General features: G+C 46.1%; 1 protein-coding gene across 1 annotated transcript in view; it reads left to right on the top strand.

The window, feature by feature from the left end:
* The window catches only part of ZNF507 (zinc finger protein 507), a 33,228-nt gene extending 10,905 nt beyond the window's left edge, over window positions 1–22,323 (top strand). Inside the window, exons 4-7 of the mRNA XM_029608431.1 lie at window positions 9,970–10,084; window positions 12,029–12,133; window positions 13,340–13,474; window positions 13,620–22,323. Of these exons, the coding sequence (XP_029464291.1) occupies window positions 9,970–10,084; window positions 12,029–12,133; window positions 13,340–13,474; window positions 13,620–13,986 (722 nt within the window). The 3' untranslated portion in view covers window positions 13,987–22,323. The remainder of the gene's footprint in view (window positions 1–9,969; window positions 10,085–12,028; window positions 12,134–13,339; window positions 13,475–13,619) is intronic.
* The last annotated feature ends 4,185 nt before the right edge of the window (window positions 22,324–26,508 follow it).

The following is a 26,508-nucleotide window of genomic DNA, read 5'->3' as shown; positions in this document are numbered from 1 at the left end:
ACGCCACCAACAGAGCAGGCGTCTACCAGATGCTTCTATTGGGCATATAAGAAGCCCTTCTATCAGAGACGCTCCTACAGAGGTTTTGTTCTACCGTTCCCCTCCTTACCAACCATAGAGGCTACTACCACAGCAGGCCCAGTCATGGGGCCAGGGCAGATCCCAGCGCACTCAAAAGCTGGCACAAAATTTTGCCCAAATATCTCAACAGCCTTTTTGAACCTATCCCGCCCATAGCTACAGTGAGCTATAGGTGGCCACCTTGCCTCCTTTGCACAAGCTTGGGGTCGGATAACATCAGATTATTGGGTTCTCAATATCATGCAGAATGGCTACTGCCTGAACATTCGAGTAGTTCCAACGTTACCCAACCTTACTCCACCCTTGAAAGGAAACAAGGACGACATCCTTCTCCAGCAGGAAGTCCAATCTTGCCTCATCAGCGGGCAATTCAAGTTGTGCCTTGACATCAGGAACTTCAAGGATTTTATTCCTAATACTTTCTCATTCCCAAGAAAAGTGGGGGGTTGCAGCCCTTTTTGGACCTCAGAGCCCTCAATCACTTCATTCTACGAGAGAAGTTCAAAATGACTTCTCTCAAATCCATTCTGCCTTTTCTGCAACCCAATGAGTGGATGTGCTCATTAGACCTCAAGGATGCTTACGCTCACTTTCCAATATACCCTTCTTCTTGGTGCTACCTGTTTCCAAGTCAACACCCAGCACTACCAGTACAAGCTCCTGATGTTTGGCCTGACATCAGCACCCAGAGTATTCACAAAATGTTTAGCAGTGGCTGTGGCCCACCTTCGCAAGAAGGTAATCAAAAATTTTCCCTACCTGGATGATTGGCTGCTGGTAGCTCTGAGTCCAAAACTGATCCGTGCCCATCAGATTCAAACTATAACCTGCCTAGAAACCTAGGCTTCATTATCAATTACAAGAAGTCCTATCTCGACCCTTCTCAAACTCTGCAATTCATAGGTGCGATCATAAACACAAATCTTTGCAAAGCCTTTCTACCAGACAGGATTCAAACCTTCTGGGATCTGGCTTCAACACTGAGAAGTCTATCAAGTCCCACAGCTCATCAAGTTCTCACGATATTGGGACATATGGTGGCGGCACTGTATATAGTTCCCCATACTCGCCTTCACATGCGCCAAATTCAGTGGAGTCTAAAATCTCAGTGGTCTCAACGCTTCCATCCTGTGTCAAGGAGGGTAACCCTAACTCGACCAATGGTTGCAGACTTGGACTGGTGGCTGTTGCCCAAGATCCTACAATCGGGTGCTCCTTTCTGGACGCATCAGATTGGTCTAACAATGGATGCATCCATGAAAGGATGGGGTGCATATGTTCTGCACTACAAGATGCAAGGCCTTTGGCCCCCACTGAGAAAATATTCCAGATAAACTTGTTGGAGCTGTGGGCCATACGGTACGCCATCCGCACCTTCTCACGCCTTCTGCAAAACAAGTCAGTCATGGTCAAGTAGCCATGTTGTATATAAACAAAGAAAATGGATCCAGTTCCAGGATGGTGTGCAGGGAATTGGTCCTAACACTGGAGTGGGCGCTAGCCCACTCCATAAGTTGCAAGGGACTTACCTACCAGGGATCAAGAACACAGAAGCAGACAGGCTCAGCAAAATCTTTCACCCCCACGAGTGGCAACTTCATCAGAAAGTGGCGTTCTCCCTTTTCAGCAGATGGGGGATGCCCCACATAGATCTGTTCTCTACCGAATGCAACACGAAGCTGCCAGACGTTTGCTGTCTGTACCCGAACAATCTGAGAGTAGCTCGGGATGCTTTTCTACTTATGTGGAAGGGGAGCCTGCTGTACGTGTTCCAACACCCCCCCCCCCCCCCCCCCGATCTCACTAATTCAAAAGTGCATCGCAGAAGAGTCAGCTCTCATCTTCGTAGCACCAGCGTGGCCCAGACATCTGTGGTACACCTACCTCGTGCTAGTCCTTCTTCAAGACAGAGCGGACCTCCTATCTCAGGAAGATGGGACACTACTTCATCCTATGCAGGACTTGCTTCATTTGACAGCATGGAGATTGAAAGGGAGGTACTGAGTCATCTTCCTGTTTCAAGGGAAATTCAGGACATTCTTATTTCTTCAAGGAAGCTATCCACAAGAAAAAATTACGTGCGCAAATGGCACAGATACCTCCATTGGTGCATGTCAGTATTGCTCAACCCCTTCGGATCCTCTCCGGAACAGTTATTTAAATACCTGCATTTGTTGTACGCTTCTGGCCTGGCGGTTTCATCCATCAGAGTACACCTCAGCACCATAGTGGCGTACCATCCTTCAGTTCAAGGGACTTCCATATCCACGCACCCCTTAATATCTCGTTTCACCTGGGGTGCCTTGAAACTCTGCCCTCCGATTTCATGACCAGCCATTCCTTGGGACATAAACCTGATCTTAGAATCACTCATGCTTCCGCCTTTCGAGCCAATGCAATCCTCTTCACTGAAGTTCCTCACGTAGAAGGTATTATTCCTAGTAGCAATAGCCTCAGCAAGGCAAGTCAGCGAGATTCAAGCGCTAGTACACTACCTGCCTTACCTGCAATTCTACCATGTCAAAGTCACTTTAAGGACCCATCCATCCTTCCTTCTGAAGGTGGTCTCATCTTTTCATCTAAATCAAACAATAACATTGCCAACCTTCTTTCCCAGACCGCATGCCTCTAGATGGGAAAGTCTGCTACACACACTGGATTGCAAGAGAACGCTAGCATATTATAAACAAAGGTCTCAAGCATTTAATGGGCCCTCACAGCTATTCCTCTCCTTCAGCCTGAATACTCCAGGGTTGCTGGTAACCAAACGAATGCTAGCCAATTGGCTTACCCAATGTATCCACTTCTGCTACTAGATCGGAACACCTAGAGTCAAGGGTCAGAGCACATCAGCTAAGAGCTGTAGCTACCTCAATTGCCCATCTTCGTAATGTGCTGATTCAGGGCATATGTAAAGCAGCTACTTTGGTCCTCGCTGCATACGTTCACACCATATATCAAATCTATCCTTAGCAGCTGCTATTTCAAACTCCAAACCCTCAAAAAACTCAAACTCCTTCTCTACTTCCACGATTTCCGCACAGTTCTCCAATCCCTAATTTTTTCAAAAATAGATTACTGTAACGCACTCCTGCTTGGACTCCCTGCCACCCATATCAGACCTCTCCAACTTCTTCAAAACGCTACTGCACGCATCCTCACCAATGTCAACAAGAAAGATCACATCACCCCCACCCTCATTAATCTCCATTGGCTTCCCATCCACTCACGAATCATATATAAGACCCTTACCCTCATCCACAAAAGTATTACTAACGAACATTACAACTGGCTAAACCCACCTTTCATCCCTCGTACCTCCACAAGACCTACCCGCTCCTCCCTCCGCGGAACCCTTATTCCCCCCTCCATAAAATCCACAAGACTCATCTCCACCACTAATAGGGCCATCTCCCTCGCAGGCCCATCCCTATGGAACTCCATGCCTCTTGACCTTCGCACCGAAACCTCCACACCCACCTTCAAAAAGAAACTCAAAACCTGGCTCTTCCTCCAAGCATACCCCCAAGCATCATCGTCACCCACCAACACCCTAACCCAACTTCCATCTTGTACCAACACCCCCACCACAGTACCTACACCTCCCCCTCGAAATAAACACAAACCCCTCATGTAACATCCTGCACATAATAATTTATCACTTAGTAGAACCCGTACACATCCTCTCACCTCCTTCACTGTTGTTTATGCGCTTATACAATACTCGTATAAAACCTATGTACATATCACTTGCCCATTGATTCCCTGTACATATCCCCTGTACATATTCCCTGTACATATTTTTTCCTCTTGTATCTGTCTTACCCTCCCCCTGCTCCCCCCTCTGTCTCGATCATCCCCACCCCTCCCTCCCCTAGTTACCTAGTTATTATCTGTTACTATGTTTATGTTACATACTGTTCCTTGTAAAGGCTTTGCCTACATATAATCTGGTTGTAAGTTATCTGTAAACCGGCACGATGTGCAAACGGTTGTCGGTATATAAAACTAAATAAATAAAAAATAAATAAATCTCACTACTGCCTTCAACAGCACACCAGTTCAGATGCATCTATGGGGCAGGAAATACTGCATTACGCCACTGGCTTTTAAGACTGTCCACCACTCACAGGGATCCGATGCATAGACTATTGTTAACCTATCCACAAATGCAACGATATTTCTAGACAGACCTGACACTGTGCTTCGTATTCCCTGGCTGGGGACTCCCACTCAGCATGGCTAATTCAGCCTGCTTATCTGCAGGGGAAAACGGTGTTTTCCGGAGATAGCAAGGATGAATTAGCCATGCATTCCCACCCTCCTCCCTGGGCAGTCTCCATCCTTCTGCCTGCACTTATTCTTCCTTGTGGGGTGCCACTTCTCTTTGCTTTCTAATCAACTGAGGCGATGCAGGCAGTCGCGCAGGAAGGGCCACCACAGGAGCACAACTCTGAACATTCTGAGAGAAGTTCCCACCTTGGGCCGTCAGGGGACAGCCCAGATAGCATGGCTAGTTCATCCTGATATCTACAGAAACACCGTTTATGGTAAGCAAACTTGCTTTTACCACCAGGAATATGTATTGCCACTAATTGGACAAACGCCTGATGCTCTAAAGGCACAAAGAGAACAGGGCCACGGGAAGGATAAGTATCGCTGTTTAAGGAGTGAGAATCCTTGTGAGTGGCGTTGTTGAAAGCGCAGATCCTGAATGGTGGTTTGTGAGTCATATACAGTATTCAAGGATTTTTTTTAAAACTGTGACACACAAATACTTCATAGTGGGAATTGCATTTAAGGCTTAGGTTCGCTAGCATTGATACATCGAAACTGCTTGTAAGTTAGTAATATAAGAATACTATTCATGAAGAGCCTATATTCAAAGTAAACCTTTGGTGCCTAATTACAGCTGGGAGACTGAAGCACAGGGAGACAGCCATGAAATTCTGATAGGAAATTTTTTTTGAGGGGCCCAGTAGTTTATCCTTTCTGTCTAGCCCAGCCATTGCAGTAGCAATCCTCCAGCTCCTAAGCCAGCCAGTAGGCGTCACTCTTACTTGATAGCCTGGACGAAGAGTCCGCGAGCTTTAAATCAAGAGTATCCCCATGCTGGGCACCAGGGCTCAGTCCTCACAACCATAGCTGCGAGGAGGAGATCTGGCACCTCCACGTCTGTGCGCATTCGGGGAAGGTGAACGCCGGTGTGCGCACGTGCGCGTCGTTACCGAGGGACAGGTTGGCTTAGCTGCCTGTGTCATCAGAAGGGGACACCGCCCCCTAGCTGGGGCTGTGACATGGGAAGGTGCTGCTGCTACCACCATCCAGTGCGCCGTTTGTCCCCATTCTTAGCCAATCTGAGGAGCAAAAACCAGAACTTGTACACATCACTGCCCCTGAGCCATCAAGCCACCCCCAACTGGAATTTTGAGTTGTACCGTAGCACTCCGTTGATTACAGTCGGTTTTCTGTATACGTTTTTAATTCTGTTATAGTGGTTGACACTGAAATCGTATTTTAACAAAACAATTCTTTTCTAATCAAAGGTTATGCGGGAACTACTACATCACAGAGATCTGCCAAAAGAATTTGTGACCCCCCCCCCCCCCCCCCCCTGAAACTGTCTAAAAGACATCCTGTTTTAGGACAGCATTTGTTTCTGTACAAAATGTCCAAGTTAGAACACTAATACCATCTGCATGAATTGATGTAGTCTACAAAAGTTTTCTTCTTACATTTACTTAAGGAAGTTAAAGGAGTAGAATTACATTATAGCAAGCTGTACAGCAGGTTCCTACTAGTGCAAGGGTAGGCACTTCCGGTCCATGAGTTGCACACGGTATCCACAATGAGCATGCATGATGATGTAGCCGCATGCAGTGGAGGCAGTGCGTGCAGCTGCATCTCATGCATATTCGGTGTGAAAACCAGCATGGCTTGCAGTACCTGAGCACCAGAGGGAATGGAAAGTAAAACGGAGGATGTCATGATGCCTCTGTATCGCTCCATGGTGAAGACCGCACCTTGAATACTCTGCAATTCTGGTCGCCGCATCTCAAAAAGGATATAGCTGCACTGGAGAAAGTGCAGAGAAGAGTGATCAAAATGATAACGGGCATGGAACGGCTGTTATTTACTCTCTCAGATAATAGGACCAGGGGGGCAGTCCATGAAGTTAGCAAGTAGCTCATTTAAAACAAATCAAAGAAAATTCTTTTTCACTCGGCGCATAGTTAAACTCTGGAATTCATTGCCAGAGGATGTGGTTAGTGCAGTTAGTGTTACTGGGTTTAAAAAAGGTTTGGATAAGTTCCTAGAGGTTAAATCCATAAACTGCTATTAGGGTAATTAATAAGCAGCAGAAGTAGCTTGTGATCTATCTAATGTTTGGCTACTTGCTAGGTACATGTGGCTTTGATTGGCCACTGTTGGAAACAGGATACTGGGCTTGATGGACCCTTGGTCTCACCCAATATGGCATTTCTTATGTACCCCTGTAAAATAGTAGGCTACTTACATTTCTCACAGAGTAAACCATCCAGCTGACTTTTTTTTTTTTTTAATGTACTTTCTCTGGTGAGGCTAGTCTCCTTTACGTCTAGGTTTCCCCACTGCGGTGCGAGTCTTGTTGGACAATGCAACGATAGTAGCATTTATTTATTTATTTATTTAACACTTTTTTTTATACCGGTATTCGTGAGAACATCATATCGCTTTACATATAACTTGTAAAAAGAAAGTACATTGAACAGGGAGAGTACAGCTTGGAGGGGGGAAGCAGAGCTTAAGACCCAGACATTGTCTGGGCGGATTATCTCAGCCAGCAGGAGTTGGATCCTGGAGAATGGGAACTCATACAGGCCAGGTGGGGATCTCCTCAGCTGGACCTGATGATATCTTAAAACTTAGGCTATGCATCAGAATGCCGAAGCAAAATTGGTTCTTCAGTCACAGGCAAGAAGTCAGATCCGAGGATCTTGACGCTCTGGTTCTTCTTTGGCCAATAATGACACTGCTATATGTCTTTCCCCCATGGCCTCTGGTAGGCAGGGTGTGGCAACATATCAAGGGTTACCAGAGAAGAGTGATTCTAGTGGCTCCGGAATGGCCATGGTTTGCAAATCTGGTACATCTAGCAGTTGACAGATCCCTACGGTTAGGTCATTTGCAGGGGCTTCTTCGCCAAGGGCCAGTGTTCTCGGATCAGGCAGATCTCGTTTGTCTCGCAGCCTGGCTTCTGAAAGGAAATGTTTGCGGTTGAAAGGATACTCCAAAGTGGTCATTACTACTTTACTTCAAGCCAGGAGACCATCGACTTCCCTAGCATACGTTGGAGTATGGAGAATGTTTGAGACGTGATGTCTTGACAAAGGGTTGGACCCTAGGCGCACATCAGTGTCTCATATTTTGGCCTTCTTACAGAGGAGTCTGATGAAGGGCTTGGCTTATATTTATTTATTTAAAAACTTTTCTATACCGTTGCTAAGTTATATACCATCACAACGGTTTACATGTAGGCACTATAGTACATTCTAACAGGTGCCGTCAAAGGTTTGGTTACAATATATCATTAGACGTAGTCATTTAGCGAAGTAGTTCATGACCAATTGTATCAAGGTACTTACACCTTAAGCAGCTTTAGGCTGTTGTTGAGGTAAGATTTGTGGGGTGCCGCTGGATTCGCATCCAGATATCATGCATTTTCTTAGAGTTGTGAAGCATTTGCGTCATCTGGTTCGCAAGATGTGCTCTTCAAGGAATCTTAATTTGGTCCTTAGTCTTTTGAGTTCCCTTTGAGCCCTTGAGGCAGGCATCACTGAAGGATCTTACTCTGAAGCCAGTTTTCCTAGTGGCGATGTGTTTAGCCAGAAGGATTTCTGGACTTCAGGCCCTACCGTATAGGACTCCTTTCCTAGAAATATCGAATGATGTGGTATCGTTGCCAACAGTGCCTTCCTTTTTACCGAAAATTGTCTCTCCGTTTCACCTTAGTCAGACGGTGGAGCTCCCCGCATTTCAAAATGTGGATGTCTAGCAGATTTTGTTGCGGTATCTCAGTTTACCAATGGTTTTAGGAGATCTGATCATCTTCATGCTGTTTAGTAGTGCAAAGAAAGAATATAAGGCATCAAAAGCTACCATCTGCGATGGCTAAAAGAAGCAATAGTATCAGCGTATATTTGTAAAGGATGGCCGATTCCAGAGATCCCACGTTCTACTTGGGCACAGCCTGCTTTCTGGGAGGAGTGTCAGTCGGTTTCTCCGCAGGAGATATGTTGGGCGGTAACATGGTTTTCACTTCACACTTTCAGTAGACGTTACCAACCTGGATATTCAGGCACCGGAGGAGTCACAATTTGGGGAGAATGTGCTGCGAACCAGTCTTTCGGGTTCCTGCCCGGTTTACGGTAGTTTGGGCACATCCCAGGCTTCTGGACTGATCTGGGATATGAACAGGAAAGAAAAATTGGTTCTTACCTGCTAATTTTCGTTCCTGGAATACCCCAGATCAGTCCAGAATCCCGCCTTTTATTAGAAAGACCGATCTCTCTTCTGAATGTGTGTATCATGAAAAAGGTGTGCATTTACTGTTATTGTTGGGGTTAGAAGGTTTCAAATCTCTGTTGGTGATTAAGGGCTCCGGTTGAGGACTTCACCTTTCCCCTGCTTGAGTTAGAAGGCGAGTTAAGTTTTAGAGTTGCTTTCAACTTGTTTTGGGTACAGGTCAATACGGAAGGACTGCAGGTGATATTCTAGGTTATGTAACAGTGTCAGAAAAGTGTTTATTCTCTGCCTCCATCTGCTGGAGGAGATGCAAAACCCAGGCATCTGGACTGATCTGTGGTATTCCAGGAACAAAAGTTAGCAGGTAAGAACCAATTTTCCTTTATGAACATTCGTCAACTGAGAAGATCAGTTCTTTCATCTAGGCTACCAAATAACATTTGCACGCTCTTAACTTTTGATTGCCACTCATCTCACCTTCTTTTAAGAACTAAGAACACGTAATAGCTGTGTATGCCCACTGGGTCTACATATGTGGCAGTGGCATGTTTACCCGTTAACTGTACATCGACATTCCACATATACAACTTCTGTTCCAGATACTGTAAGCTCATTCAGTTTCATCTACAGAAGCGAGTTTAACGTATACAGGAACAACTTAGAACATGAAACCTGTGTAATGTCTGCTAACACTGGTGGCAAGGTCCAGATTCCAAAAGCACAGGGAAGCCCCAGGAACAGGACGGTGGAATCACCAAAAGGTTTAAGCTATCATGTTCAACTAAGCAAGCTCCCCGACTGGTGCCTCCTAATATTCAGGGCAATCCTTTTGCTGGTTTGCCTGTTGAAATTTGGACCCAAATGGGCATGCCCCCCCCCGGCCCCCCCATCAAGCCTTCTTGAATGAACACCTATAAAAATAAGGTAATGATTACATTTCCCTTCGTGGCTTGCTGTTTTCCCTCATTTGTACCTCTGGTTAGCTGCTGTTTCAAAGAGCATGAATATAGCATCATGTTGCTGTTGGGCTGTTTTTGCGATTTTGCCATCTGGTTAAGCGAGCTATATTTGGGGTTATGAAGACATGTATTACATTGCTTCTTGGCCCTTTGGCTAAGGTTGAGTGTAAGCTCCTGAGCTGAGCGCGGTCCCTTCTTGGCCCATGAGTCAGGACTGAGAACCTTTCCGGTACTGGAACCCATGGGGGGACCCAGTGTTGTGATGAATATTGCCAAAACAGGAGGTGTAAACCTGCTGCAGAAAGAATGAATAAAAAGTATCTATTGCAGCTCATTCGATTGAGTTAGATGTGTCTTAACCTTTGTGACTCTGATAAACCTGCAAACATTTTCCCCTAACCTCTGGTCAATGCTCGCTCAACAGGGAATAAGTCTTCAGTCCAGAAGCTGTATAGGTGTGATGTTTGCGACTACACCAGCGCAACGTATGTTGGCGTACGAAATCACAGAAGGATCCACAACTCAGATAAGCCATACAGGTAAGCACATAAATATATTGATCGATTTTTCCTGGCTTATAAATTGCTTGCAGACTTTCTAGTTTGTTGACTTAAGGGTAATGTAATTGCTGCCAAATGGCCTATATTTCACAGGTGAATTCTTGCATCCTTAAGAGCGGATTGCTGAATACGTAAGAAGAGGGGCCTTGTTCAAAAAGCACTATTTCCATTCCCTGCCTATGGAAAGTTTCTTTCTCGAGTAAGGCCCATAAAGTGTATTACCTTCACCGAATCGATTAGTTCTCCTCCCCTCTCCCCCAACGAAGGAAGAATGGAGATATCGTATCTGTCTGTCGGTGACCTCGGGTTTCAGCAAATAAACCACAGAACAGATTGAGGTGCCATTCAAGATCTGCAGACTTAGCATAGTCGAATGTGATAATTAAAATGCTGGTTTGGATTTTTTTTGTTTTGTTTTTTTCTGGGGACGGCATTAACTTTGCTCCCGACACGTTTGCAGCACTTTTCCAAAGCCGGGAGCGTGCGCTAAGCCACCGGCTGCACACGCATAGCCAGCTTGCATGCATTAAAACCTGTTCATGGTGGGGGGGGGGGAAACGAATTAGTCCGCGCTGAGTGGGAAGAGCAAGTGTCTGAGGGCAGGAAAATGAGTTCAGGAGAGGAATTCCACTCCCAGGCGTAAGCTGGCAGTGGCAGTGTAGTCTTTACACTTGATTCTGTTTGCTCCTGTTCCTGGTCCCACTGTATTGGCTCTGAAAGGGACAGCAAAGGGGAAAATGTGGAGCCTTTCATAAGTGGCCAAGGGCCAAACGCTTTGAATTAGAAACGAGCGCTCATGCAACTGACCTGCCCGTCTGTCAAAGATGCTCTTATGACGCAGATAAACAGGTCCACGTTTGCTTTATAAATTTTCGTAATCTCGGATTTTCTTCATCGGGTGGACCATCATCCGGTAACCCTTGTGTTGTGTCCCGATGATGTCATTTCTTAATTATCCCACCGTAGATTTTTTTCTTGAATTTCATTTAACCCCTGTGAAGGATCTAATTGTAAGCAATGTGACCTAAAGGTCCCTGAACCGTGCCTTTTAGAAATTCCAGTCTTTGTTTTGGATACTGGCTCATGCAATCACACTATGTAGGAGATTTCTGTGGAAACGGCTTTGAAACGGCATTTTTCCTGGTTTACTTTGACGGGATTGTTTTAGAGGTCGGTCAGTGGGCATCAGCTTTAGATTTCTTCTGCCCCGAGATGGTTTGAAATGGCCCCTCTAGCTTCATTCAGCACCATCCATGTAGCATCACTTTAAGCAAGTCAAGGGTTACCGCTGCCCATTATTTATTGCTTATTAAGTAGATGTTTGGGTTTCCCATTTTTTGTTACACGAGATCATTCTATTTATTAGATTTAAGAGCTGAAGTTCATGCACTACACATTATTTAGAAATAGGCCCATCCGAGCCGATCTGGTGGCTCAGGAGGGGGCAGTGTTGTGTCCTGCAACGTAAAACTTTCCCAGTTCGATCTCTTCCCCTCCATTTCCTCCTGAGTCGGATCGTCCACTCTCCGAGTCAGCCGGGGGGGATACTGCCGAGGCCGTGCTCCCGGCCCACTGGAGGGGGAGGGAGGAGTCATGGGCATCATTCCAAGGTGACCCCCTAGTGGCCAGCTTCCCGGCTCATGATTGCAGGGTCCAGAAGGAGCCCTTGGGCATGGCCTCACCCAGCCCCAGACCATCACTGCAATGGCCAGGAAACTGCCAGGTAGAGGGGAAAAAAAAAAAAAAAAGAAATAGGTCCACGGTGCATGAAGCGTATTCAAACTAATCTCTTCATCCGATTGGATAATATAAGCAGCGTGCTAGTCCGTCCTGTGCATGAGAAATGTCTGTGTCGAAAGACCTTTCTATGGAACTCTCTCAGCCTGCATTTATTATTGGTTTTTTTTTTGTTTTTTTTAATAGGTGTCGAGTTTGTGACTTTGCTACAACCAACATGAACAGCTTGAAGTGCCACATGAGACGCCACCCTGAGGAGCACCAGGCAGTGCAGCTCATGGAGCAGTACAAGTACGCAGCAGGCAGAAATTCGGGACGTTGCCTGTTGCCTTGTTGCTTTGGCTGGGATGTTTGGTGGGGAATTAGTCTGGGAGTGTCCCGCGGGGCCTGTTTTTAGAGAACCGCTTTTTTATTTTTATTTTTTTTATCTTCCAGCATTTTTATTGCACAATGACAAATTCCAGCACAGTTTCAGTAAGTTACAATACAAGTAGCAGATCCGATGAGTCACCTAAACGTGAATGTCACTTATTTATTCCTTTTCTATTTCTACCTCCCTTATCCACCCCCCATTTCTCCCCACCTTTTATTTTTTTATTTTTTTATTAAGCATCTAGTGATAACACAGTGATTTAACAGCAAAAATAGTTATTTGGTAAGCAGCAGTATTTATTTATTTATTTATTTATACAGTCTTATATACCGATGTTTGGTTGGAGTACCATCGCCTTGGTTCACAATGCATACGTTATGGTTTTATAGAACCTTTGCTTTTGCCCAAAATTGGTTAAGGTACAGCCACCTTTCCGCCCTGAACCACCACACAATCTCTTTGCTTCTTTCAATCTTTTTTTTTTTTTTTTTTTTATTATTTAAATGATTCTGTTTATTCACCTGGCAGCTTCTGGCTCCGGCGATCCAAGAATGCCGCGAGCCTCCCTCCGCAGAATACCGCCGGGGTTTTGCCCGTTTTTTTATCCCTTCCCCCCCCCCCCCCCCCAATGAAAGTCTCCTGCCAAGAGGCAAAGCCCAAGCAGCTCCCTCCAGAGCCAGGCACAGGCGGCGCTCGTGAGCCGGCCTCTGGTGTGACAGCAGCCGCCAGGGCTCGCTCCTTCCCTGAGGGCTGTAGGACCTGCACCTTTGTCAGAGACCTTTCGGGGTACTCGTTAAATAAAGTGGTGGTGGTGGTTTGCCTCCTATCAGTCGTTCGCCCAGCACATGATCAGGAATTAAAGCAATTCCAGGCAGCTGTTTTTTTTGTTTTTTTTCTCCAAAGCCTCGTGCCCTTGGACACCTTACACGGTCATTACGAATTACTCGCTCCTTCTCTCTCCAGCTAGCCCGGTTAGCCATTGTATGTTGTTGACTTTGGGACTCAAAATAGCAGTGAAATGTGTACGCAGAGTAGATTGGTCTCAGTACTGAGGAATTCTAAATGTTTGCCCTGTCCTTTCTCCCTGTAACTTGGCACCCCCTTCTTCCTCATCCGTTTTTCAGATGCTGCCTCTGTGGGTACGTATGCAGCCACCCTCCGTCGCTGAAGTCCCACATGTGGAAACATGCAAGTGACCAAAACTACAATTATGAACAAGTAAACAAGGCTATAAATGATGCAATATCTCAGAGCAGTAGGTGGGTGATTTTTGTATGGTTAAGGTTTAAAATGTTCATTAGAACTCAATACGGCGTGTCTTGTTTTTTAATGAAGTTGCCAACCCGACTCTGATTTGTTATTTATGTTCTATAGTTATCCTTTCCCGATTTGTTTTTATTTTAGGGTTCAAGAGGAACTCCAAGACAACACTTTATTAGAAGTTGTGGATGAAAAAGCGGATCCCATCTTTGGAAGTTCAGAAAATCTAGTGCCGTTTTCGGAGATGCTTAATCAGACTACTAATGAGGCTGCAGCTCCCGATGGAAGCCAGAGACTTAGCCCAACAAGGAATACCTCATGCGATGTAGATAAAACCTCAAGTCAGCCACGTCCTGGTATGGAATACTGTGTCCTGCTTTTCTGCTGTTGCATTTGTGGGTTTGAATCCACCAGCAAAGAACATTTAATGGATCACATGAAAGACCATGAGGGCGAAATCATTAACATCATTCTTAAAAAGGAGGCGAGCTCCTCTCAGGGCCCTAGCTAGGCAGAAACAGAGCTCATTTTCCCAACCTACTTGCAATACTGTCCTGTTTCACCATCACCTCTGCCCGCGCCTTCCCGGTTCCAAAGGATCATCTGTGCTTACCCCGCATCTTCATGAACTCCAGTACCTGGTTTTAACCCCACTACCTCCTCTGCATGCAGCTGTCACCCTTCCCTTACGTTACTCCTACAGCTGCCTATGATTTCCCTTTTTTTTTTTTTTCTCAAACTTCCTTGCCACTGAAAAATATTTGCCTCCTATGAATTATACCATTGAGGCATTTGAAAGTCTCTCTGTAATGTCACCCCTTTTCTTCTGGAGAATTAGTTCTTCAGGTCTAAACGCATAGGCCTTTTGATAGCCTTATTCTGGATTGACTCCACTCTGGCTCTCTCCCTTTACAGATCCTTCAGATCTTGATACAGTTATTTAGACGTGATCTCATCAGAGACTTATCAAGAGAACTTACTATTGCTGTTTTTCTCCTGTGCATCCCAGCATTTCACTGCCTTGGCCCACTGGCAAACTTTCCATATGATTCCCCCCCTGGCCTCCCCCAAGATCCCTCTGTCCCGCTCCTATCGGATACTTATCGGTACCTCATCTCATTCCCCATCAGTTACTGTTCCTCTGGCTTTCTGCACTCTGCATGAATGCTGTGCTTTGCATTAAATCTTAGGTGTTGACTCCCAATCGCGCTTAAAGGTTTCTGAAATCCGTTCTTACATGCCCTGGGAGTGTCAGGCCTGTTGCAGATATTGGTGTTCCCTGTACATACCCGGATCAGTCCAGACCATGGGGTTATGCCTCCCTTCCAGCAGGTGGAGACAGAGAAAAACTTGAAAGGCACCCTCACTTAACCTGGTGTGCCTCCTGCATGCCTTCAGTATTTCTCTGTCTCCAGCAGATGGAGATGGTACAAACCCTGCAGTCTTGCCCTGTTTCTGGGGTGTAGGCTATCCCTTGAAATAACTAAGAGTGAACTAGCTGTATAAAGTTTTGAATCGAGCAAGTTTAAAAAAAAAAAAAAAAAGTTTTTCTGCAGCAGGGAGCATATCCCAATACTCCCGGGGGGTTGTTAGATCCTGCGGGGTCATCCTCTCTGGTAGCAGGTTATTGGAGCTGGGGTTGGTAACTCCACGGGGCTCCAGTCAGGTAAGGAGCTGGGGAAGAGATTACCGGTGGTCCTGTCCCTCTCTTCCCTTGTGCCAATCCTCAAGCGTTTGGGGGGGAAAAAAAAAAAAAATCGAAATTTTAGAAAATTGTTCTTTTTTGGTGGCCTGCAATCTAGGACCCCGCCCCGTCCGAATCGCTGCATTTTTGACGAGTTTCGCCGTGTTTTGGGCTGTTTTTCCCCCCCTCCACGATGCCACGGCCATCTTTATGTGCGGCATGTGGAGAATCGTCTGTGCGGCTTTCCCAGGCCGATATTTGCTCCCGAGGGGAAGGCAGCTCTTTTTCTGTGTCTGCAGCATTTGCTAAGTCCCGAGGGGCTCAAAAACGATTTGCTCCACGGGAGCCTCGGGCTGACCCATTTCCCCTCAGTGCAGGGATGGCAGCCATCTAAAACACCTTTGCTGAAGCTCAGGCAAGAGCTATGGGGGCGGGGGAGCTTCCCCCAGCACTGTCACCGGTCCCTGCCAGTCCTGATGATACTCTTGATCAGGACCAGGAATTTTTCCAGGAGGACCCTGATATCTCAGGGGGAGATGATGTTGATTCTAATTCTTTTTCTTTAGATTTTGTCCTCCTTATGCATAAAGCCTTTTTGGCTTCCAGGTCTCCGCAAGGTGTGCTTTGCCGGCGAGACCTGCGCAGGGACTGTCCCCCAAGGTAGCCAAGCACTCGGATGTGCCCGCGTCTCTACGGGTCGCAAAGTTAATAGGCGCTTTGGCTTCAGGAGGCACAGCCGCTCCGGAGGTTCCGGGCAGTGCGGCTACAGATGCGGGGGCCTCTCCTTTCCCCCCACTGGAGGGGGATTGGATGAAGAGCAGGGGCAACAGACCCCCTTGAATGGAGATGATCCTAAGGTGGTCCATCTGTTCCAGAGAGAGGAATTAGAACCCCTCATTCCTGCAGTTCTTTCTGAGCTCGGAGTGGAGCTCCCCCGCATGCTCCTCTGCAGGACTTGGTGTACCCAGTCATGGCGGGTTTGCGAACGCCGACCCGGGCTTTTTCTTTCCATCCCATGCTTCAGCAGCTGATGACCAGAGAGTGGGATGCTCCGGATGCTGGTTTGCGGGTTGGTCGGGCCATGGATAAGATTTATCCGTTATTAGATGAGTCTCTGGAGCTCCTGCGGTACCCTAAGGTAGATGCTTCAGTTTCGGCTGTTGTCAAGTGGACCACTATTCCAGTCATAGGTTTGGTGGCTCTCAAGGATCTTCAGGACCGCAAGCTGGAAGTCCTGCTTAAGCGCATCTTTGAAGTGTCTGCCCTGGGTATCCGGGCGGCGATATGTAGCAGTTATATGCTGCGGGCGAGCCTGCACTGGGTTCAGCAATTACTGACATCTAGAGATCTTCCTCCGGGAGAGTCAGAGCAGGCGGAACGATTTGAGGCTGCAATGGCATATGGAGCGGATGCACTGTATGACCTGCTCCACGCTTCCTCTTGCATCATGTCATCGGTAGTGTCGGCAAGGCGTCTTTTGTGACTCCAGAACTGGTCAGCGGATGTTTCATCCAAGGCGCAGCTTGGGGCTATTCCATTTAAAGGTGGTTTTTTCTTTGGTGATGATTTGGAGCAGATGATAAAGTCCCTGGGGGAGAAAAAAGTTCACAAGTTACCAGAGGACAGACCGACGTCCTCCAGAGGGTTCACTTCCTCCCGCTCTCGTTTTTGGGGTCAACGGAGGTTTCGTAAACTTACGACATCCTCTCTGTACCAAGGCCAAAAAACAGAGGTGGAGGACTACTCCTAGCGGCCAAAAAAAGCCTTAGCCTCAAACTACAAACCTCACATCCCCCTCCCAAACTAGAAATAGCGCTGTTCAAATCCTATTCCCTACAGATCTGCCTCGTCTACACCCCCCCAGGCATAATTGAACATGACCCTTCACCTATCATTGAATTCTTCACTGACAATATCAAAACTGAACTTCCCACCATTATACTTGGAGATTTTAATCTCCAAGTAGATGCTCGCCCGACCACCCCAGCCTGCGAGATATTGTTAGACACCCTCAAAGCCCTAGGTTTTAGTCAAATCATCACCGAACCCACACAAAAGCAGGTCATACCCTTGACCTCATCTTTGTTAACACTCAAATAACAATACCCAACCCACCGGAAATCACCCCAATACCCTGGTTCGACCACTTCATGATCAATGCCCTCATCATGACCAACACTGCACAACCTACCTCACAGGCAACAAGCGGACGGGCAGCGACAACCGTTGGCCAGAAGCCAAGCCTGGACCCCCCGTCCTTTCGTGGACGCAGAACCTCCCGGGAGGGTGATTCTTCCTCCTCTCTCGCCTCCAAGACTACACAAAGAGATGGGTCCGGTCCATTCCTCGATCCTTCGGGTTGGGGGTCGCCTATCCCAGTTTTACGAGGCGTGGACCAGAATTACTTCAGATCAGTGGGTGCTAAGCGTAATAGAACGAGGCTACGCTTTGGAATTTGCTCGACCTCTCCAAGATTTCTACTTAATATCTCCATGTGGACCCAAGGTCAAACAGCAGATTGTTCGTCAAACTCTCAACCGTCTCCTGGCTCTCGGAGCTGTAAAACCGGTCACCTCAGAACACTGGAGGAAAGGGAGGTACTCCATTTACTATCAGGCGGTTTGCGTTCTGTCTTCCGATCAATTTTGGACCTCAAGAAGGTAAACATGGAGGTGCCGCTCTTTCGCATGGAGACTCTGAGTTCTGCCATTGTGGTGGTATACAAGGGCGAATTCCTGGCCTCTCTGGATCTGATGGAGGCCTACTTGCACATTCCCATTCATGAGGATCAGCAAATGTTCCTTCGCTTTATGGTCCTGGGAATGCATTACCAATTCTGCGCACTACCATTTGGTCTCGCGACCGCCCCCCCGTATGTTCACCAAGGTCATGGTGGTTGTGGTGGCGTCCCTCCGGAGACAAGGCCTTCTCATTCATCCCTACCTGGACGATTGGCTCATCAGGGCGAAGTCGAGAGATTGCTGTGTGGAGGCCATCCACAAGGTGACCGCTCTCTTGGAATCTCTCGGATGGGTAATCAATCAGGCCAAAAGCAACTTTGTCCCTTCTCAGACATTGGAATTTCTGGGAGCCCAGTTCGACACTGCTATTGGGAATGTTTTTCTCCCGATGGATCGAATGCACAAATTGATGGGGCAAGTTTGTCGCTTGTTGGCCCTTCCATTGACCAAGGCCTGAGACTACCTTCAAGTTTTCGGCTCAATGGCATCTACTCTGGAGGTCGTTCCCTGGGCTTTTGCTCATATGAGACCATTACAATGAGCATTGCTTTCCCGCTGGGATCCCAAGTCAGAGAATTTTCAATTCCCTCTGCCGCTCACTGATCATGCCAGGTCCAGTCTTGGGTGGTGGCTTTGCCCACGCAACCTGTCTCGAGGGATGAATCTGGAAGTCCCGAATTGGATAGTGATGACCATGGATGCCAGTCTCTCCGGCTGGGAGCTGTTTGCCAGTATCTTTCAGTATAGGGCACCTGGTCCCCGGAGGAGTCCGGATGATCGATCAATCGCCTGGAGACCAGAGTGGTTCACTTGGCCTTGCAATACTTTATCCCCCAATTAAGCCATCAGGTGGTTTCCGTTCTCTCTGACAATGTGACGACGGTGGCCTACATCAACCGTCAAGGAGGCACCAGAAGCCAAGCCGTAGAAGACGAGGCGGAGCTGCTCATGGTTTGAGTGGAACAAAATCTTGTGATGCTAGCTGCATCTCACATCGCTGGGAAGGACAACATACAAGCGGACTTCCTAAGTCGGCGGCGCATAGATCCCAGAGAGTGGGAGCTCTCGGACCGAGCAATGAATCTCATTTCTCGCAGGTTGGGGACTCCCCACTTGGACTTGATGGCGACACGGGACAATGCCAAAGCTCATCGCTTCTTCAGTCACAGAAGGGATCCTGGCGCAGAGGGGGGTCGATGCGCTAGTACTTCCCTGGCTCACATCGGTTCTCCTGTACATGTTCCCTCCTTGGCCTTTGGTGGGCAAGGTGCTTCGCAGGAAAGAGGTCCACCCAGGGAGTGTAATCCTAGTAGATGCCGAGTGGCCCCGACGTCCATGGTTTGCGGATCTAATCAATCTGGCGGTGGACGGCCCTCTAAGGCTCGGGCATCTTCCACATCTTCTTCGTCAAGGTCCTATATATTTCGACCAGGCAGATCGCTTTTGTCTAGCGGCCTGTCTTTTGAAAAGAGGAGATTGAGGAAGAAAGGGTACTCTGAGGAAGTTATCACTACGCTGTAACAAGCCAGAAAAACATCTACCTCTTTCTCGTATGTTAGGGTGTGGAGAGTGTTTGAGACATGGTGTCGTGAGTGAGAGATTCTCCCCAGACATGCTATGATTGCTCATATGTTAGCCTTTTTACAAAATTGTTTAGCCAAGAGCTTGTCTTTTAACTCCCTCCGGGTACAGGTAGCAGCCCTAGGCACTCTGGTTGGTAGCTCGGTGGCGTCGCATCCAGATGTGGTGCGTTTCCTCAGAGGAGTAAGGCATGTGAAGCCTCCCATTCGTCTGGTATGTCCGTCATGGAGTCTTAATTTGGTTTTTCGCGTATTGTGTAATCCGCTGTTTGAGCCCCTTAAAATGATGACACTGAAAGATCTCACGCTGAAAATGGTCTTTTTGGTGGTTATATGCTCAGCTCGTAGAGTGTCAGAGTTACAGGCTCTCTCTTATAGGGAACCTTTTTTGACAATTTCGGAGTCGGGGGTTTCCCTTAGAACTGTTCTGTCTTTTTTGCCGAAGGTGGTCACGTCCTTCCATTTAAGTCAGTCAGTTGAGCTCCTGGCTTTTCCTAATTTATCGAACGATGTTCCACAAGCACAAGAGCTTCGACGGCTAGATGTTCGACGTTCTTTGTTAGCTGCTTGGAAGTCACAAATTCTTTCAGACTCTCAGATCATTTGTTTGTCCTTTGGAGCGGTCCCAGGAGAGGTCACAAGGCTTCTAAAACGACGATTGCCCGCTGGTTGAGAGAAGCAATTTCGTCTGCATACATTTGTAAAGGACAACATGTCCTGAGGGCCTGAAGGCCCATTCTATTCGCTCTCAAGCAGCTTCTTGGGCCGAATGCCAATTGGTATCGCCTCAGGAGATTTGCAGAGCTGCTACTTGGAAGAAGCTCCACACATTTGCTCGCCACTACCAATTGGATGTTCAGGCGCCCGGAGATTTTGGCAGTGGCATGCTGCGCGCGGTACTCGCGAGTTCCCACCCGGTTTAGGGCAGCTTTGGTACATCCCATGGTCTGGACTGATCCAGGAATGTACAGGGAAAATAAAATTGGTTCTTACTTGATAATTTTCATCCCTGTAGTACCAGGGATCAGTCCAGACGCCCGCCCAAAGACTAGGAGTGGGTATCAGGGGGCTCTGTAAAGTCCGCACGTGCATATTCAGGTTATTGCAGCATACTAAGAAAGAAAGCTACAGGTTACATTTTTATATGTTTGTTTTTATAGTTCTGTTCTAGCTTGATTCATTGCTAGTCTTATTCTGCATTGATACTCTATACACTGAAGGGATGCAGGAGGCATACCAGGTTAAGTGAGGGTGCCTCTCAAGTTTTTCTCTGTCTCCACCTGCTGGAAGGGAGGCATAACCCGTGGTCTGGACTGATCCGTGATACTACAGGAACGAAAATTATCAGGTAAGAACCAATTTTCTTTTATCTGCAGAAAAAAAAAAGACACCCCCTTCCTTTGAGCCGATGTGCAATATGGCATGGACTGGACCCTAGGACTGTTTTGTACGGCACTTCCGCTCACCCTTCTTGCCTCAAGAGTGACCTTCATTTACCAGTCCCCTCTTGTTGCCCTAAAAAATTGGTTTCTGAAGATTTGCAAATCACTTTGTGCTGTTTGATGTGCTAGCTGCAAAAAAAAATAAAAGGAGACCAGGGCTGTCGGTTACCAAGGCTTTTCTCCCCATTCTGTGTCTGACGGGAAGATGCTTAGTAGATTAGGCCCCCGAGTCAAGTGTGTTGTGATGGTACAAGCGACAGATTCCCTGCTGCGTCAGTCGAATGCAGTTTAGCAGCATCCTGCTGACAGTAAACATGCCTAACATGGCACATTTTAAAGACCGTATTTTGGGGAAAGTGTACCATGATCCACGCTGATCGATTGGATTTCCTTGGGTGCTTACTAGGGTTTCCCGGTGTTCAGCACTTTGGGAACATGCAGTTGTGTTGCCACCGAATGACAATGCACTTATTTTCTTCTGTAATATTCCTTTCAACTGAGTCGGAGCTTTCCCTTTCTCTTTCTCTTCCGTGTCCCGTCCCATCCCCATTTACAGCCGAGTTTTCACTGTTGAGTGACACAAACGCTTCCGAAAATGTAGAAAGGAATTGAGGTTATGGGAATGTGGCATCCTATGTATTTTAAACAACAGGGTTTTAAGATTAGAGTTCAAATTGTGTGCCGATAACATAAGGGTGTGAGGGAGGGGGTAGGGGATTGTAGCGCTGAGCAGACTAGATAGGCCTTGTACTATCTAGTCTGTACTATTTGCTGCCATCATGTTTCTGTGTTAAGGACGCAGTCACCCTGCATCTTTTAAAATGTGAGCCAAAATAGTTTGGGACAAACAGAATAGAAAATAAGAGGAGGAGCAATAGCCCGGGTGAGCGGACAGTTTGAAGGGGACTGTCCCGCGGTTTCCTTGCATTGCACGTTCCCTTGGAAGGAGCTTGAAAAGGGTGCAGGGGGAAGACCTGTTGTCTTCCAGTAAAGATCACGAGCAAAAATAAATGGCCCCCCAGCCCTGAATGGAAACATCTGGCTGCATTCTGGTCCTGGAAGAGGAGAAACAAAACATAGAATAGGCTGGCAGATGGAGATGGTAAGGCCCGCCTAGTCGGCTGCATCGCCTTCCTGTTGCAGTGCCACAGACACACATCTAATGTCTGGGGGGTTTTTTTGAGGTTTTTTTGTTCCTTGCACACATCCCAGGCCTTTTGAATTCTTTTACTGATTTTTTTTATGCCACTGGGAGGCTGTTCCACCCATCCACCACCTTTTTGGTGAAGAAATATTTTGTTTCGAAGTACATGCCTTACCTATTATTCAGTAAATAGAATTAGAGATGGACTGAAAATTCACAATTTTGGATTAGCATCATTAAAAAAAAAAAAAAAAAAAGGGCGGTGGGTATTTACTCAGGCAGATAATTGGCCATTGTGATCCAAAACTGGAAAAAAAAATCTGAGAATATTGCAGGTGGAAAAAAAAAAAAATCCTAAATATTTTGGAGACTTTTTTTTTTTTTTACCTGGATTTATTTCAGTATTTTAATAAATTGAAATACCGAGAAAGCGGTTTACAAAAATGTACATACATAAAAATCCTTGAGTACATACAGAATGAGAGAAACAAACACAGCTTAGACAGAATAAGAACATCCAAACCCTTCCCAGGAGCAAAGAGCTTTTGATTATGGCCATTATTTCTGATTGTGTTGTTTCAGTCTATCTCTAATAAAAATGCTTGACATAGAATGAAACCAGAACTACCCGCGCGCACAGTATTTTTGTAAAAGGGGGGAAAAAAAAAAACTGTTCCCAAGGGAAAACAAAGCATAGCCAAGGAGCTTTTCCACAGTGAACTGTGAGGAATGATGTGCTGCTTTCATGTATTCCTCGCAGAGGGACATTTTGATTGTAAAACCTGTGGGTTGGTGGAAAAACAGCTGCCCGGCGGTTCATTTGACGTTTCCCCATGGTTCGCGAACACCTGTTTCTTTCTACCGATGTGGGAGTCAAGGGATCGTAACCACGCTAAAAGAAAGAGCCAAGTTATTTTAGCTTCGCATGCTCGCTAGGCAAGTATAAATCTCCCGGGTTAAGTCCCGCTTGCTGTGTCGAGCTGAAGTGAAAAATGTTGGTCGCCGAACTTTTTCGTCGGCCTTCTTTTCATAAACTTTCTTCTCATTCTGTACTGAGAAAGGCCCCCCCTCTCTCTCTCTCTCTCTCTCTGCTTGTAGATAGAAAAGTGACCCCAGTTCATTTGAGATAGGGCTATGATTTTTTATTTTTTTTTTAAACAAGCAAAAAGAACAGGTAAGAGTTGCATGACAACTATGCTGAAAGGTTAAAAAACCAGCTTGTGCAGCTCTGTTTAATAAGGAACCGGGCGAGTTCCCACTGAGATTTTCCTTGAACAACGCATTGACCTTGTTCTGCTATTAAAGCGTGCCACTTTTGGTTTTTTTTTTGTTTTGTTTTGTTTTTTTAAATTATTAAACCAGAGGAGCAGCTTCCAAATGCATCTAACACTGACACGGACTCTGCACATCAGTGTGTTTTGTTGTTCACTGCTTGTATAGTGAAGTACTTTATGATGTCTTTTTTTTTTTTAAGTGTGATGCAATGTGTAGGGTGTTTTTTTTTTCTTCTTTTTTATTTATTATATTTATGAATGAATTCTGTTTTTCAAAAAAAAAAAAAAAAAAGGAATGTGCTACAATTCTAAATGGAGAAAGTTGGTGCACGTGTAGTGCATTATCCTAACGGTGCTATTTCCATAGTAGTTTTTTGAATCTGGTCAATGAAGCAGATTTTTTTTTTTAAAGGGTATATAATCCAACACACTGTTACATTTTAGTCTGTTTCAGTGCCCTACTGGTCTTCCTTAATTAAGTTTGCTTTCTGCAACATTTTTTCCTTTAATTTGTATTTTCTGTTGATATAAATGATGGTACTGATGCAGAAATCAACTGCATATTATATTTTAATATTGAAATAAGGTTCAATGATGTATTATAGTTCATTGCAACAGAAGAGGTTTGACCAGTCCCAAGATTATATTTCTGACATGCCTTAAAAAGGCAATTAATGCTTCTTTTGTAAACAATGAATGTTACAAATAGCCTGTTCCTAGAATAAATTATATAGGGAAATTGGAATTTAACAGGTTTTTTTAAAGTCCCCACAATGAAATGCATACCATGCTGCTCATGGTTGGATTTTACCTTTTTAATTGCCCCTAGGAGCCTTGGGAAAGGGGGCAGGGGGGTCCTCTCCAAGGATAAAGGCGTGACGGCCAAGGAGAGGGGCCACTTGCCTGCCCATCTGCTCTATCCTAACAGAACCTTCTCACAAGCAGTATTTAGCCTGAGCAGCAGGGCCCTATCAGATCCACCCCTTAAAGGTGCAGAGGTGGGCTGCAGGTGAAAATGTAAATGTAGTTTAAAAAGTTAACTGTTTACATTTCAGTAGTTTAAACAGCTAACTTGTTTAATGCAGGAAAAAGCTGCCTGCAGCTGCAGCCATTCCTCTAACCAACATGCCTTACATGCTCCTCAGGCTGGCCAGTAGTGGCCCAGCCTGCCCTAGCACAGGGGTGGCCATGGGAGTCAAGCAGACCCTGGGTAAAGGTCATAAAAATTGTCAGACCAAGGGTCCATCAAGCCCAGCATCCTGTTTCCAACAGTGGCCAATCCAAGTCAGCTTGAAGCTACCCATGGGCTATCTTGCTTGTGCCTGTCCCCTCTGGAAAATGTAGAGTGGTTCAGTAATTAACCGGTAAAACTTAGCGTTTTAACATTTTACATCCCTAGCCTGAGCTGATTCAAGTTTACACGTGCTCTGAGTGCTGCTGGCCTGCCCCTGCGCCTTTAAGGGGGCGGGTCTGATAGGACGCTGCTGCTTAGGCTGTGCGGTGCTCCTGAGAAGGTGCTGCTGCGACGGGAGGAGCAAAATCCTGGCCTGATGCCACTGCTTCAAGAAAAGATTTTACAGACAGGACCTTGATTGTATATTTTAAACAGATAAAAATCTAGAGCCACAAAAATCACATCTGCTAAGAATAAATGTCTGGAAAAACAACTGACCAGTACACAGTTCACTTTTTTTTTTTTTAAGTAATTTAAGAAGTATGGAAAGTCAAAGCACTCTCATTTTAAACACTTTTGTAAACCTCGTGAAATCTAAGGATTTGCCAATAAGCATTCCTTAAATTATCAACATGCACCTGTTTGCAATATGCATGGTTTCCATATGATCCTGCATTTTAAAACAGCAGTATTCTGTAGGTAGTGCCATCAGAGTCGTCCAAGATAATTCCCCTGTTTCCCGTATCCCTGCCCCCGACAGGGCAGAATGTGTCTACAAAACCAGGAGATTCAGTGGCTTGCTTAAAAAAAATGCTAAGTAGAGTCGCTGGCCAGTGTGATCTCGGCTTAAGACGGCGTTGAGCCTGTCTGTGCCAGAAACCGGTCACCAGTTAATGCTTCCCCAGGGGGACACGAGATGCGCGAGAAGCTGCCGTGCAGCCGCCCGGGTGTCGTCGAACAGGGATTTCTAGGCGGTCCTGTACTCGCCTTGTCACTGTTCTCAGGAGAGACGTGCGGTACGAAAGTCCCCGAAAACGGGTGCATTAGCGGATGTGCCCATAAAAACTCTCTGATGACGCTACAATCATCATTCGTGCCTGTTGTTTTCTGCATTCAGGCAGATGCTTCCTTTTGGGGGGGTGGGGGGACAGACAAAAAAACCAATTTTTCTGACCATATTTTGTTGTAAGATGTTTGCTGAAACAAACCAAACTTCAGGAAATACATCCACTATTTAACTTTTTTTTTAATATATATAATTCTCTTTATTCCTCTTAGAGAGGATCGTACGGGTTAATAGCTTGTGGCCTGCAAAGCTTAAATGTGGAGTTATACTTAGGGTTTCTGTTTCTTGGTGTTCCTAATTAATACATTTTTAAACTAAGAGTTTTATGTAGAAAGGTTTTTTTCAGGCTCTTCCCTCCCACCACTCTCTCTCTCACCGGCCTGCCCCTTCCCTCCCTTGCTCATTCAGATCCTCTTACCCCCCCCCCCCCCCAGCTCCAATGTTTGCCAGCTGAGCAGGGGAGCCCGTGGGAGGAGGAGGAGGGTGGAAGGAGCTCCTTGGCTCACAAAGAGCAGGAAGACAGACCTGTGGGTCCAAGGCAGGCAAATCCTAGGGGTGGCAGTGCTTGTCCAGTGTTTTATCAGTTCAGCGCTAAGAACAGAAGCCCTAATTATATTTTGCGTTCTGTGACTGCAGGAGCCCGTCCTGTGAATCGCAGAAATGTACGAGTCTGGTATGTATATTAAAAAAAATAAATAAATACCCTTCCATTCCTAAATTTCTATAATTAGAAGACCCTTCTTTTTTTTTTATCTAAAGCTTTGCTCCCATTCTGTGCCTCTAGCAAAACTGTTGAAAGGCGGGGCTTAGAGTGCACTTAAAAATAAAAAATACGAAATCCAAAGCTCAGCGCAGCTGCTCACTTTCTACCAGGCATAAAGGATGTCCAGCTAGAGTGTAATCTCACTTTTCACAAGCACTTATTATA

The sequence above is a fragment of the Rhinatrema bivittatum genome, chromosome 7 (genome assembly GCF_901001135.1).
Source record: "Rhinatrema bivittatum chromosome 7, aRhiBiv1.1, whole genome shotgun sequence".
Classification (NCBI taxonomy): Eukaryota; Metazoa; Chordata; class Amphibia; order Gymnophiona; family Rhinatrematidae; genus Rhinatrema; species Rhinatrema bivittatum.
This window is presented reverse-complemented; position numbering and strand designations above follow the sequence as displayed.